Here is a 13,140-nt window from a genome sequence, read left to right on the forward strand (position 1 = left end):
TAAGAGCTGGAATGAAATCCAGAGGTTTAGAATGGCCCCTCATGTTCTGGCTGCTTTTACTGGTCGGTGGAAGTAGAAGTTGAATATTCAAATGAAGTGTTTATTCCCTGATCGTTTGTTGTGGTTCAGTTGAGTCCGCCTCTTTGCGACCCCATGGTTGCAGAATGTCGACCCCATGGTTGCAGAATGTCGGGCACCTCTGTCCTCCATTATCTACCGGAGTTTGCTCAAATTCATGCCATGCCTCCTTACTGCTTTCTTACTCATGTTAGTGACTCAAGAAGATAAGAGTGCTGCACAATTACAGATACACTAGTATGGATGTGTAACATTTGGGGGATAAGGGCAGTTAAAAAAATAAGGGTAGAATATCAATTATCAAACAGAGTGGAAGATTTTAACTAGGAATCGAGGGACATTCTAGGATTGAAAAAGAAATACATCTTGAAAGGGAATTCAGCCAGAACTTAAGAGTCTGAAGCTTGAAAGCCAAAAGATAAGATGGTTGATTTTGCCAGATAGCATAACTGAAATATTAGATAACCAAACTTCTGCTCTATTGATGGTTTGAAGTAGAATGCTTATTCACTGAAACAGTGTGAGAGCCCTGTTAAACCATTATGAAATACACAAAAAGAAAAAGGGAAAATTAATTAGTGTTTCAGTGAGTATTTCTTGTAACTGGCATTTTCAACATATCTGCAATTTGGCTCCTATACTAAATATAAGAAATGAATCTGCTACCATCCATGGTGATGAAAATACTGGTAATGATTGAAAAAAAGAAGAATAGATTTATTTCCTGAAGGTTTTATAGAAAACAAAATAGCCCTCTGTTTTACTGGTTTTTGAAATATTCTCATTTTAACATCTACAAAGTCAGTTACTGTAAATGTTCCTCATCAGCAACATCGACATGCTGATATTTCAACTTGGCAGCTTTTCCTCACAAGTTACATGAATTCCAGATGGGAAAGTATATGATACATAGAACTGTGTGTCATTGGAGAGTTTTTTTGGGGGGTGGGGCTTAGGAAATACTCTGGAATCTTGGTAACTAAAATAAATCTCCTCCAAAACATCTTTTAAACAGGGATAGTTTTTATTGGATGAAAATAAAGTGGTAGGGAGTCATGTATAGTCTGTGGCAAATTGGAGGGGGCAAAGGGCCAGGCAGAAGTAGAGGAAAGAGAAATTACAGTGTTAATATTTTTAGCCTTTGTGTCAGAGAGGGAGTGAGACTTAAAAAGTGTAATGAAAATCAAAGTAGAAAGTAGGAGGACTGGGTTTTAATTTTGACTCAGTTTTTCACTGAATTAGTTTAGTAACTGGGTAAGTCTACTTGGCTTTCTGTTTTTAACTTTTCTGCACAATTAAGAGGTGGTATTCATTGAGATCTAAAGCTATTTTCTCATTTTCTTACGAGTATTCTATCAGCTCAAAAGCTTGTTATTTAAATTCCTTGGTTAGTTCTCTCGCGAAAGGACTCTATCTTGGTCCATATTTTTGTTAAAGATTTGGATGAACAAATTCACCTCTACCTGTATTTAGTTAGCCAGCATTGCTTAGGTGACTAACATGTCCTGGGCATATTATCCTAAGTACTTTTGCATATGTTTTCTCATATAACCATCTATTTTGTTTACTGATACATTCCTGTGTTTAGAATAGTGCCCAGCACAAACTACATACTTGCTTGATGGCTATTGAATACATGAATTCATAGTCAGTGATGTAAGTCTTCTTCGTGCCATCCTCTTTCTTGTACGCTGTATTCTATCCCCTCTGGCCCAGGCCCCAGCAGTTATCTTCTCTCTTGATCATCCGTTTCTCGTTCACCCATTGACACATCATCATTGGTATTAAAAACTGCAGTAGTTTGATTCACGGTGAGACAACAACAAACTTGACCCACATTCCCCACCAACCTGTTTTTCTGTGCCTTTACGCAACAGCATTCCTCTCTAGTTCATTCCCTCCCACTCTTTCTTAAACTTACTTTACCTTTTATCCCCCACTGAATCAAAACTGTTCTAACAGGGCTGGCCAGTGCCTCTGTGTTGTGAAATCCAAGGATCACTTATCATTCCTCATCTTACTAGACCTCCCAGCATCATTGAGGACTCCTCCTTTCTTATTCTGATGTCCATGATGTCGCTCCTGGAAGGAGGATATTAGTTGCTCATTGGCTTCCCAGCTTCTAAAATGTTGAGGGCCCCAAGGCTCAGTCATGGAAGCTTTTTTATTTTATGTTCATTCCCTAGAGGAATATTCTTTAGTTTTCCAGTTCTCAATACTGGTCTATATATTGTTGACTCCCAAATGTATTACTCTAGCCCTGACCTTCCTGTGAAACTCTGCTGTGTCCAGCTGCCTGTTGAACATCTTCACTTGGATGTCCAGTACAACCTGGACGTGTTCAAACCTGAATTCCTAATGGCCAGGATTTGCTGGGATGCCTAAACCTGTTCTTCCAGCAGCTCCCTCTTTTTACAAGCAAACTGATTATAGTCATGCTTGTTTAGTGCTTTACTGGTGGAAGGCACTCTTCTAAGCTTTGTTCACAACAGTCTTATTCAGTTCAGTTCAGTTCAGTCGCTCAGTCGTGTCTGACTCTTTGGACCCCACAGACCGCAGCATGCCAGGCTTCCCTATTCATCGCCAACTCCCGGATCTTGGTCAAACTTATGTCCATTGAGTCAGTGATGCCATCCAACCATCTCATCCTCTGTCGTCCCCTTCTCCTCCTGCCTTCAATCTTTCCCAGCATCGGGGTCTTTTCCAATGAGTCACTTTTTCTTATCAGGTGGCCAAAATATTGGAGCATCAGTCCTTCCAATTAATATTCAGGACTGATTTCCTTTAGGATTGACTGGTTGGATCTCTTTGCAGTCCAAGGGACTCTCAAGAATCTTCTCCAACATCACAATTTGAAAGAATCAATTCTTCAGCGGTCAGCTTTCTTTATGGTCCAACTCTCACATCTATACATGACTACTGGGAAAACCATAGGTTTGACTAGATGGACCTTTGTCACAAAGTAATGTCTCTGCTCTCTAGGTTTGTAATAGCTTTTCTTCCAAGGAGCAAGAGTCTTTTAATTTCATTGTTGTAGTCACCATCTGCAGTGATTTTGGAGCCCAAGAAAATAAAGTCTGTTCCTGTTTCCATTGTTTCCCCATATATTTGCCATGAAGTGATGGAACCGGTTCCCATGAATATTGAGTTTTAAGCTAACTTTTCCACTCTCCTCTTTCACTTTCATCAAGAGGCTTCCTCTTCGCTTTCTGCCATAAGGGTGGTGTCATCTGCATATCTGAGGTTATTGATATTTCTCCTGGCAATTTTGATTCCAGCTTGTGATTCATCTAGCCCTGCATTTTGCATGAGGTACTCTGCATATAAGTTAAATAAGTAGGGTGACAATATATAGCCTTGATTTGGAACCAGTCTGTTGTTCCATGTCGGGCTCTAACTATTGCTTTTTGATTTGCATACAGATTTCTCTGGAGGCAGGTAAGGTGGTCTGGTATTCCCCTCTCTTGAAGAATTTTCCACAGTTTGTTGTGATCCACACAGTCAAAGGCTTTGGCATAGTCAAAATAAGCAGAAGTAGATGTTTTTCTGGCACTCTCTTGGTCCAGTGGATGTTGGAAATTTGGTTTCTGTTTCCTCTGCCTTTTCTAAGTCTAGCTTGAACATCTGGAAGTTCTCTGTTCACATACTGTTGAAGCCTAGTGTGGAGAATTTTGAGCATTATTTTGTGAGATGACTGCAATTGTGCTCTAGTTTGAACATTCTTTGGCATTGCTTTTCTTTGGGATTGGAATGAAAACTGACCTTTTCCAGTCATGTGGCCACTGCTGAGTTTCCCAAATTTGCTAGCATATTGAGTGCAGCACTTTCACAGTATCATCCTTCAGGATTTGAAATAGCTTAGCTGGAATTCCATCACCTCCACTAGCTTTGTTCATAGTGATGCTTCCTAAGGCCCAGTTGACTTTGCATTCCAGGATATCTGGCTCTACCTGAGTGTGATCACACCATCGTGGTTATCTGGGTCATTAAGATATTTTTTTGTATAGTTCTGTGTATTCTTGCCACCTCTTCTTAATATCTTCTGCTTCTGTTAGGTCCATACCGTTTCTGTTCTTTATTGAGCCCATCTTTGCATGAAATGTTCCCTTGGTATCTCTAATTTTCTTAAAGCGATCTCTAGTCTTTCCCACTCTATTCTTTTCCTCTATTTCTTTGCACTGAAGAATGAGAAGATGAGTGCACGTTCTTCTCCTCTGCCATCTTGGACTTCAGGACAGTCTTATTCGGTTGATACTGTTTTCCTCATTTGTAGATGGAGAGACTGAGGCAGAGAGATGTTATGTAACTTGTCTTGGGTTCCACAATAAGGGGCGAACCCTGCCGTGTCCCCACCCATGTTGCCTGAAAACATGTGGCCATCCAGACTTCTCCTCTTATTCACGTTCTACATTCATTCACCAGTGCATCCTATTGGCTTTATCCTCAAAATATATCCAGAAGTTTACCGTCTCTTATAGCCTTCCCTCTGCATGCTTGTCCTGCCACCTTCATGACTCACCTTGGTGACCGCAGTAACTTCCTGTTGCCCCCTGTGCAGCGTATTCTCGACATAGCGTCATTGAGAACTGAAGTTGGGAATCTCATCCTTCTGACACCTTTTCCCTCTCACTTAGGTAAAAGTTAGCCCACAAAATTCTACAGTGCTCCCTGTTTCCAACCGCCCACCCCACCCCTCTTCCTCCGCCTGCCTGCTTTTCTGCTCCTCACTCCACCCCAAAGTGCACATCGCTTGTGCTTACCATTCTTTCAGTCAGGAATTCTCTTCCAAAGGCGCACATGGTTTGCTTCCTCACGTCCTCAGGTCTTTGTTCAAACAGGTGACACAGTGGTAAAGAATCTGCCTGCTAATGCAAGAGATGTAGGAGACACAGGTTCAGTTCAATCCCTGAGTCAGGAATATCCCCTGGAGTAGGAAATGGCAACCCACTCCAGTATTCTTGCCTGGAGAATCCCATGAACAGAAGAGCCTGGTGAGCTGCGGTTCACGGGGTCACAAACAGTTGGACATGACTGAGCACAGACGCAGACCTTTGAAGGTGGAACGGGCACCTTTTGAGTTTTCTGTTCTGGAATATTTTAAGTCGAAGGGTTGGCCATTTGTGGAGGTGCGTGGGGTGCAGTTACCGGGTGGCGGGATCTTGTGATGGGCCCTCGAAGCCTCTGTCCCCAGGAGTCTACCTGTGGACTGACCCTCTCCCCTCTTCTGTGTGTGTGAAGCATGTGTAATAGGTCAGAATGTGGCCGGGGTAAGAGTAGAGTTCTATTACCAGTTTGAGTGGAGGGAGGCACTAAAGGTTTTAAAATCACGAGATTTTAGAATCCTATTAAAAATTGGAAATGAGACTAGATTACTGGGACAGTTCTATTAAACAGTAAGGGTCAGCTCACCAAAATGATTGGTTTTCAGGCCTGGGAAAAGCTTTTAACATATTAGAGAGGCTATCATAAATTTTAATGTATTAACAATATTCAAAAGCTCTCTCTGTTGAGATATAATTCATCATAATATTCACCATTTTAAAAATGTGCCACTCAGTCGTCTTTAGTATATTCACAAGGTCGTACAGCCATCACTACCATCCAGTTCCAGGACATTTTTATTGTCCCTCAAAGACACCTCTGTTTCCATTGGCAGTCGCTTGTCATTGCCCTGCCGCCAGCCCCTGGCAGCCACTAACCTTTGTGTCTGGGTGGATTAACCTGTTCTGGGTGTTTCATAGAAATGAAATCATGTAAGATGTGGCCTTCAGTATCTGACTTTTTTTTTTTTTTAACCTAGTATAATGTTATTATACTGTATAAGTGAAATATTGTGGTATGAACTTATATTGTGGTATGAACTAGTACTTCATTTCTTTTTGTGCCTGATTAATCTTTTTTCTTGGAGAAGGCAATGGCACCCCACTCCAGTACTCTTGCCTGGAAAATCCCATGGACGGAGGAGCCTGTTAGGCTGCAATCCATGGGGTCGCTAAGAGTCGGACACGACTGAGCGACTTCACTTTCAATTTTCACTTTCATGCATTGGAGAAGGAAATGGCAACCCACTCCAGTGTTCTTGCCTGGAGAATCCCAGGGATGGGGGAGCCTGGTGGGCTGCCGTCTATGGGGTCGCACAGAGTCGGACACGAATGAAGTGACTTAGCATAGCAATCTTTTTTCTGGCTATAGCATATTTTTATCCATCAACTGATGGACATTTGAGTTGTTTCCATATTTTTGGCTCTCATGACTAAATGCTGCTGTCAACAACTATATGCAGATTTTTCTGTGAATATGTTTTCAGTTCTCTTGGGTGTATACTTAGGATAAGAATTACTGGGTCCAGTGGTAAATCTGTGTTTAACTTTTTGAGGACTGCCAAACTGATTTCCACAGTGACTGCACTATTTTATATTCCCACTGGCAGTGTACAAAGGTTCTCATTTTGCGATATCATCAGTATCACTTGTTACTTTCCTCTTTTTCTTTTTTTTTGATGATAGCCACCCTAGTGAGGAAAGCTCTTATTTTAAAAAGTAGTAAGTTTTGCTGTGTTGTTTTACTCTGAATGCTCAAACACTGATAAATTTTAGTGGTTTAACTCTGGGTGTGTTTATGTTTAGACTCAGTTGTGTCCAACTCTCTGCGACCCCATGGACAGTAGCACGCTAGGTTCCTCTGTCCGTGGAATTTTCCAGGCAAGAATACTGGAATGGGTTGCCATTTTCTTCTGGTTGACTCTTTTGACGGGTTGGTTAAAACGTGATGTAAATAAAACACAGATTGTGGGCTCAATGTGGGCTGTGTCCACCTGCTTTTACCACCACAGGCCCAGATTTCTCACAGATAAGTGCTATGGATTACCAGGAAATTAGACACATCCTCCATCCCTGGAAGAATAAGTCGATTCTGTGTGCTGCCAACATGCTAGTTTATTAGCAAGACAATCTTGGCTTCAAGACATCACGTGATTGCTCTTTTATACATCTGTCTCTCTCTCCCTCAGTCTCTTTCTTTCATTTTTTTCCTTTCCCACCTCATCCACAAAGGATTTGAGATGATTTTTGTTAAGGTTATATGGTATGGAATAATGATAAAATATCTCTAAGAATAGAATCAGAAGCAGATAACATAGGAATGGAAGGAGGATATCTTACTTAGGACATTGTAATCATGAGGATTAATACAGTTGTGTCATCGAATATCATGTTTGACCATAAGCTTATCCAGCAGTTACTAAAAAGAGACATTGCCTGTTATACATCCTAACTTCATATTGTTTCTCTAAAGAAGCACAGTTTTCTGTAACTCTAAGTTAAAAAACGTCTTAGGTGGGGGTGTTTAGAGTACAGGGGCTTCCTAAGTTGCTTAGTGGTAAAGAATCTGCCTGCAATGCCGGGGATGTGGGTTGATCCCTGGTTCAGGAAGATCCCCTGGAGGAGGAACTGGCAACCTACTGCAGAATTCTTGCCTGGGAAAGCCCGTGAACGGAGGAACCGTTTATAATAGAGAGCTAAAACAGTACTAGGGGTCCTCACTGAAAGCTTTGGTAGCATGAGTATAATTTTGAATTATGATGCACTGGTGTAGGGCAGGAAACATGTTTGTCACACACTGTGTTTATGTCTCTTGCCATTTATTTTATGGAAAGTCTATCTCTAGGTATTAATGGTTATATTTTTTAAATCATATATTTCTTCCATTTGTATATGGTATTTTCCAGAATACAGACATTGAAGCTTGGGACAAAATATTTATCTAATTTCTGGTAAGTTAAGTGAGTGCTTTAGGGAGTTACATAAAATAATTGTATGCTCTGTTTCTTCAGTCATTTAAGATACAAGAGAAATTTTAGTGACATATAAGATAAAAACTATGTTGGTAAATTTTTATTATTGTATAACATAAAAGGAACAGAGAGCTTTTCTATAAACCTGCTTGTAAAAGATAATACCCAAAAACATATGTCATCATTTCCTAAAGAATTGGGTTACTTTTATTGAATCAGATAATTGATGTTTTCTTCTGTGAAGAATAGTTATCTCAACATAACTCAGTTTAAGATACAAATGCTGAGTATGATTCACTTAAGATATAGTCAAATTATTCAGATCAAGCTGCAGTTTCATTCATTGGCTTTGTTTTCCTCTTGTAACTGTAGCTTGTGAGTTATTTTCAGAAGCTAAGCCCAGCACGCTTCATGAGTGGACAGAGGATACCCATTTTCACATGTAGATCTTCAACGAAGTTGAGAGTTAACAACTGACTCATTTTTGGTATTAAATGACTCTGCACCATATTTTTATGTAGACCAAAACATTTAACCTCTCAGCTGCAAAGAGAATCACGTTGGATTATTTTTCCCTTCCAGTGGCTAAGTTGAAGACCTGCCATGACAATGCAGAAAGAGACCGCGTTTGCTGTTTCCACCTAAAAAAAAATGACCAACAAGAACCAAAGTTTTGGTGTGGGACAGGACTCCATGTCCTCCATGACTTGTCTAATCCACGTCCTTGAAGCGTGGTTTGGTGTGGAGCACTTGGAGGACTACTGGAATTTTGCAAACTACCTCTTGTGGGTTTTCACACCACTCCTCCTTTTAATACTCCCTTACTTCACCATCTTTCTGCTCTACCTTACAATAATTTTCTTACACATTTATAAGAGGAAGAATGTGCTAAAAGAAGCCTACTCCCATAATCTGTGGGATGGTGCGAGGAAGACGGTGGCGACCCTGTGGGACGGACATGCGGCTGTCTGGCATGGTAAGCAGATCGCTTTGTGCTCTGAGCTCCTGCTGGTGTGGATGCACTGACACCCCATCACTGTCCCTGTGGTTGATTGAAGAGATGTTGAAAAATATGATGGAGGGGAGAGTTATTGTTTTCTCTTATCTGTTTGCATGTGTGGTGCACATGTATGTCTTTATTAAAGTGGTTTTCTTCTAAATACATTCGTTTCCATTAAACAAAGAACCATATAGCTGTGTAGAATATGACAATAAGCTAAAATTAAAAAATGAATATTTAACATCTAAAAGAGTAAGAGACAAAATAGTATAGAAAACTGTTTTGAAAGTGCTTTAATTATTTCGTGTTTATTCCCATTTTGTTCAAAGTAAGTTTGACTTTCCCAGTGTCGAGATTTTTAAACAATGAAATATTAAGTAATAATATTTTTAAATTAAATATAATCTATATACCAAAATTTACCCATTTTCTGTTTGCCTCATTTCGGAAGTCATTGTGTGACTTACTAAGCTAACGTGTTGTCACTTTAAATCTACATATGCCTGCAAGTCATTTTTGAGCACTTGACCATGCCATCCGGTGTCCAATGCTTAACATGCATCAGTTCTTATAACACAGTAGATGGAGCCCATGTATTAACTCCATTTTACATGTTTCTCATAAGGAAACTGAAGAACAGAGAGGTTGTCATTTGCCCAAGGCTGCTAGGACAGCAGGGAGAAGAGCCAGGACGCAGCCCCTGGTTTCCGGGTCTCGGCCTGTGCGTCCCTGACCTGTGCTGTGCAGCAGGTCTGTCCCTGGCTGGGGGCTCGGACTCCCAGCAGTGGTGGTCAGAGGGTATGCAGACAGGAAACACACGCTACTGATGTAGGGAATTTACTATGTACCTGCTAATACCAATGCCCTTGCCAGTCAGCACAGCCCTCACACTCTCTGGTGGCTGTTCACCCACCGTGGGATGGTGTCTCCGCATTCCATGACCAGAGCCTGCGTCTGTGTAGATGGCTATTGTTCATTGTCTATACAGCAGTGAGACAGAATGCAGTGGCCTGGTTTATAGGACTCAGGAGTCTATGCCCCTCTCCCACTTGTAACCGCCCGTATTTTAGGATAATGCATATAGTAAGGAATTTGAATTTATTTATATTTCAGGAGATATTTAATTTCTATAAATTCCAAGTGTTGAACTTATTTTGTAAGCGAGTATATAATTTTGAAGTATTTATTCTTTATTTTTCTGATGTATTTCTAAATATGCCCCTATGGCTCAGAGGAAGTAAAAATATAGATTACTACCCTGTTTTAATGTTCTGTTATGATAATTTAACATTGTATTTTATTGGGATAGGTGATGCTTTTAAAAACAGTTTTCTCCACTCTTTTAGTGACATACACAATAGGCATTTGTGTGCACATTCAGATTTTGTATTGATGTGAAATCAGTTCTAATTTATGCTTTGTAAAGAATCTTCAGAGAAGTTTTTAACTAATAAAAATGTTCATTGTAGAAAATGTGGCAAGTAAAAATAAATATGGAGAAGAAAATAACAGCCACCTAAAATTTGCCAGGCCATTGAATTCTGGTATGTTTATTGCTTTTTATTTGTGTGGCAGACTAGTATCTTCATGTCACCGAGCCTTCTTACTTGAGTGGTAATGACTGTATCAGATCAGATCAGTCGCTCAGTCGTGTCCGACTCTTTGCGACCCCATGAATCACAGCACGCCAGGCCTCCCTGTCCATCACCAACTCCCGGAGTTCACCCAGACTCACGTCCATCGAGTCAGTGATGCCATCCAGCCATCTCATCCTCTGTCGTCCCCTTCTCCTCCTGCCCCCAATCCCTCCCAGCATCAGAGTCTTTTCCAAAGACTCTGTAAATCCTATAGCTAATTTAGTTAGTTACCTGTTACACTGTTGTTTATTTGTAATTGGTTTACTATAAGTATCTTTATACAAAAATCTATCCAGTGTTTCCTGTTTTGAACTTAAATTTTACCCTCTACTGTATATTATGTAAGTGCTCTGGCATTTTGCAAACCATTCTCTGATTCTACTACATCAAGGAACATGAATCTGATATTTTTTTAAATACCTGCGTTTTTAGGTAGTTTGTCAATGAGGTCCCTACCTTCAAGTTGTTTACAGCCTTTAAATTATAGCAATTTTGACTTCTTTACTTCACATTTATTACTATTTTTTAAAAACATGGACATATTTAATTCACTTAAAGGGTCCTCCAAGTTAAACCACAGGCAGTAGTTTTTTTTTCCTTTTTTTTTGCATATATATATATTTAAATTTATTTTTTAATTGAAGGATAACTGCTTTATAGAATTGTAGAAGAGTTTTTTCATGGAAAATTAAATTGGGGTTTCAAGAGAACCTTCCCGCTCTCCTTCAGGTGGGTTAGTTTTCTTTCACCTCCTGTGTCTCACACAGGGAAGGATGCCTGGTCCACCGGCTGGAGCTCAAACCAGCCTCTCCCCAGTCACAGCTGGGTGACCTCCGGCAGGTTACCTTGCTTCCTTTGCTGTTTCTCCCTCTTCCTTTTCAACAATTAGGACTTTTTTTTTTTTCAATTAGGACTTTTTAAAACTTCATTTTAAAAAAAATTTTAGAATTACAGAAAAGTTGCAAAAATAGTGCAGAGTTCCTGCTGTTTTTCACTCAGTCTTCCCCTAATGTTGGCATCTTATATAACCATTTCTACAGTTATCATATTAACAGTGGTACAACATTATCAACCAAACTACAGATATTATTCGAATCTTACCAGGTTCCCTGCCAGAGTCCTTTTACCAGGATCCCATCCTGCATTTAGTTGTCATATCTTCTCCAATTTAAAACGGGTTTTTTGTCTTTATCACCTTCACACTTTTGCAGAGTACTGCTCAGTGATTTTGTGGACTGTCTCTTAATTTAGGTATGATGTTTTCCATAATTAATTCGAAGTTGTGCATTTTTGACCAGAATCTCACTGATGGTGCATTCTCAGTACATTGTATCCGAGGTGCCTGATGTTAACACGTGTTAAGACCAGTGATGGTGACTTTGATCACTTGATTGAGGAGGTGTCTGCTAGGTTTCCCCACCAGAGAGTTGCTAGTTTTTACTTTTTAATTGATAAATGTCTTGGAAGATCTCCTTTAAAGCTATGTAAATAACCTTTCTCTTCAAACAAGATACTAAACTTTCCTGAACTTCATTTTCCTCTTCTGTAAAATTGGTTGTTTTAAGGATTCATTGGATCTTGATATAAAGTACTTAGAATAATTTCTATTATGTAATAAAAATTCAACAAATGTTAGCTCTCATAATTATAGAGCATCTTGCTCCAATAATTTGGAAAGCACTAAAATACATTACTTGCCTCTTGGTCATTATTAAGTTCAACTTCACACACCTACTGTGTTCAAGATTCCTAGTATTTTCAAAGCACATTTTTAGGCTGTCAAGGTTTTGACTCTTGTTGCTAGCAAGAAATGCATTCTGCCATCCAGTGTATACGCACAGGTATATCTACTTCATCAAGTGTGTAGAGACTGTCTTCATGTGATCTGCTCTGTTTTCTATCCTGCTCTCTCTTATTTAAAAAGAAAATGCTGACAGTAACTCACTAAAGAGACTGCACAGCTCAGTGAGTGGATGGCCACGAGCATTCGACAGTCTCAGGTGCAGGTTAGCCTGCACGCACCTCTGGTAGGAGGTGAGGTGAGGGGCAAGGACACAGCCGCCCTCCCCCAGCCCCCTCCCCGCCACCGTGTGACCTTGAGTAGTTGGTTATGTGGGTTTTGCTTCCTTGGGTTTCCTCATCAGTGCAGGAATTCCGTGAGGACCATATGACATAATTACTATGGGTCCAATACAGTGCCTGGCAGGTGAACCCTCAATAAGTGTCCATTCTTGTTTCTATGGGACAAAAGTGAAAGCACTATTCATGGAGGAAGTAGTTTTTAAACAAGGTTTTGAAGAATGAGTGGGGAAATAACTGAGTAACTATTTCACAGAATCCACCTGCAATGCAGGAGATCCTGGTTTGATTCCCGGGTCGGGAAGATCCGCTGGAGAAGGGATAGGGTACCCACTCCAGTATTCTTGGGCTTCCCTGGTGGCTTAGCTGGTGAAGAATCTGTCTGCAATGCGGGAGACCTGGGTTTGATCCCTGGGTTGGGAAGATCCCCTGAAGAAGGGAAAGGCTACTGACTCCAGTATTCTGGCCTGGAGAATTCTGTGGACTGTATAGTCCATGAGGTTGTGAAGAGTCAGACATGACTGAGTGACTTTCACTTCACCTCACTTCACTTC

General features: G+C 40.4%; 1 protein-coding gene across 23 annotated transcripts in view; it reads left to right on the top strand.

The window, feature by feature from the left end:
• The window catches only part of TMEM68 (transmembrane protein 68), a 41,963-nt gene that overhangs the window by 1,056 nt on the left and 27,767 nt on the right, over positions 1-13,140 (top strand). For 15 of the 23 annotated variants that reach the window (XR_015140847.1, XR_015140850.1, XR_015140853.1 and 12 more), the window contains exon 2: positions 8,453-8,846. The exons of 4 other annotated variants lie outside the window; for them this stretch is intronic. Coding sequence is in view for 12 of the 19 variants with exons in the window: in XM_086336959.1 (XP_086193085.1) it covers positions 8,522-8,846 (325 nt within the window). In the remaining 7 variants the exon portion in view is untranslated. Of the gene's footprint in view, positions 1-7,804; positions 7,850-8,452; positions 8,847-13,140 lie in introns of all 23 variants that reach the window. 4 more of the 23 variants (XR_015140848.1, XR_015140851.1, XM_086336945.1 and 1 more) reach the window with 1 other exon arrangement.

The sequence above is a fragment of the Bos grunniens genome, chromosome 14 (assembly GCF_055505025.1).
Source record: "Bos grunniens cultivar Pamir isolate PY7600 chromosome 14, Bosgru_T2T1.0, whole genome shotgun sequence".
Lineage (NCBI taxonomy): Eukaryota > Metazoa > Chordata > Mammalia > Artiodactyla > Bovidae > Bos > Bos grunniens.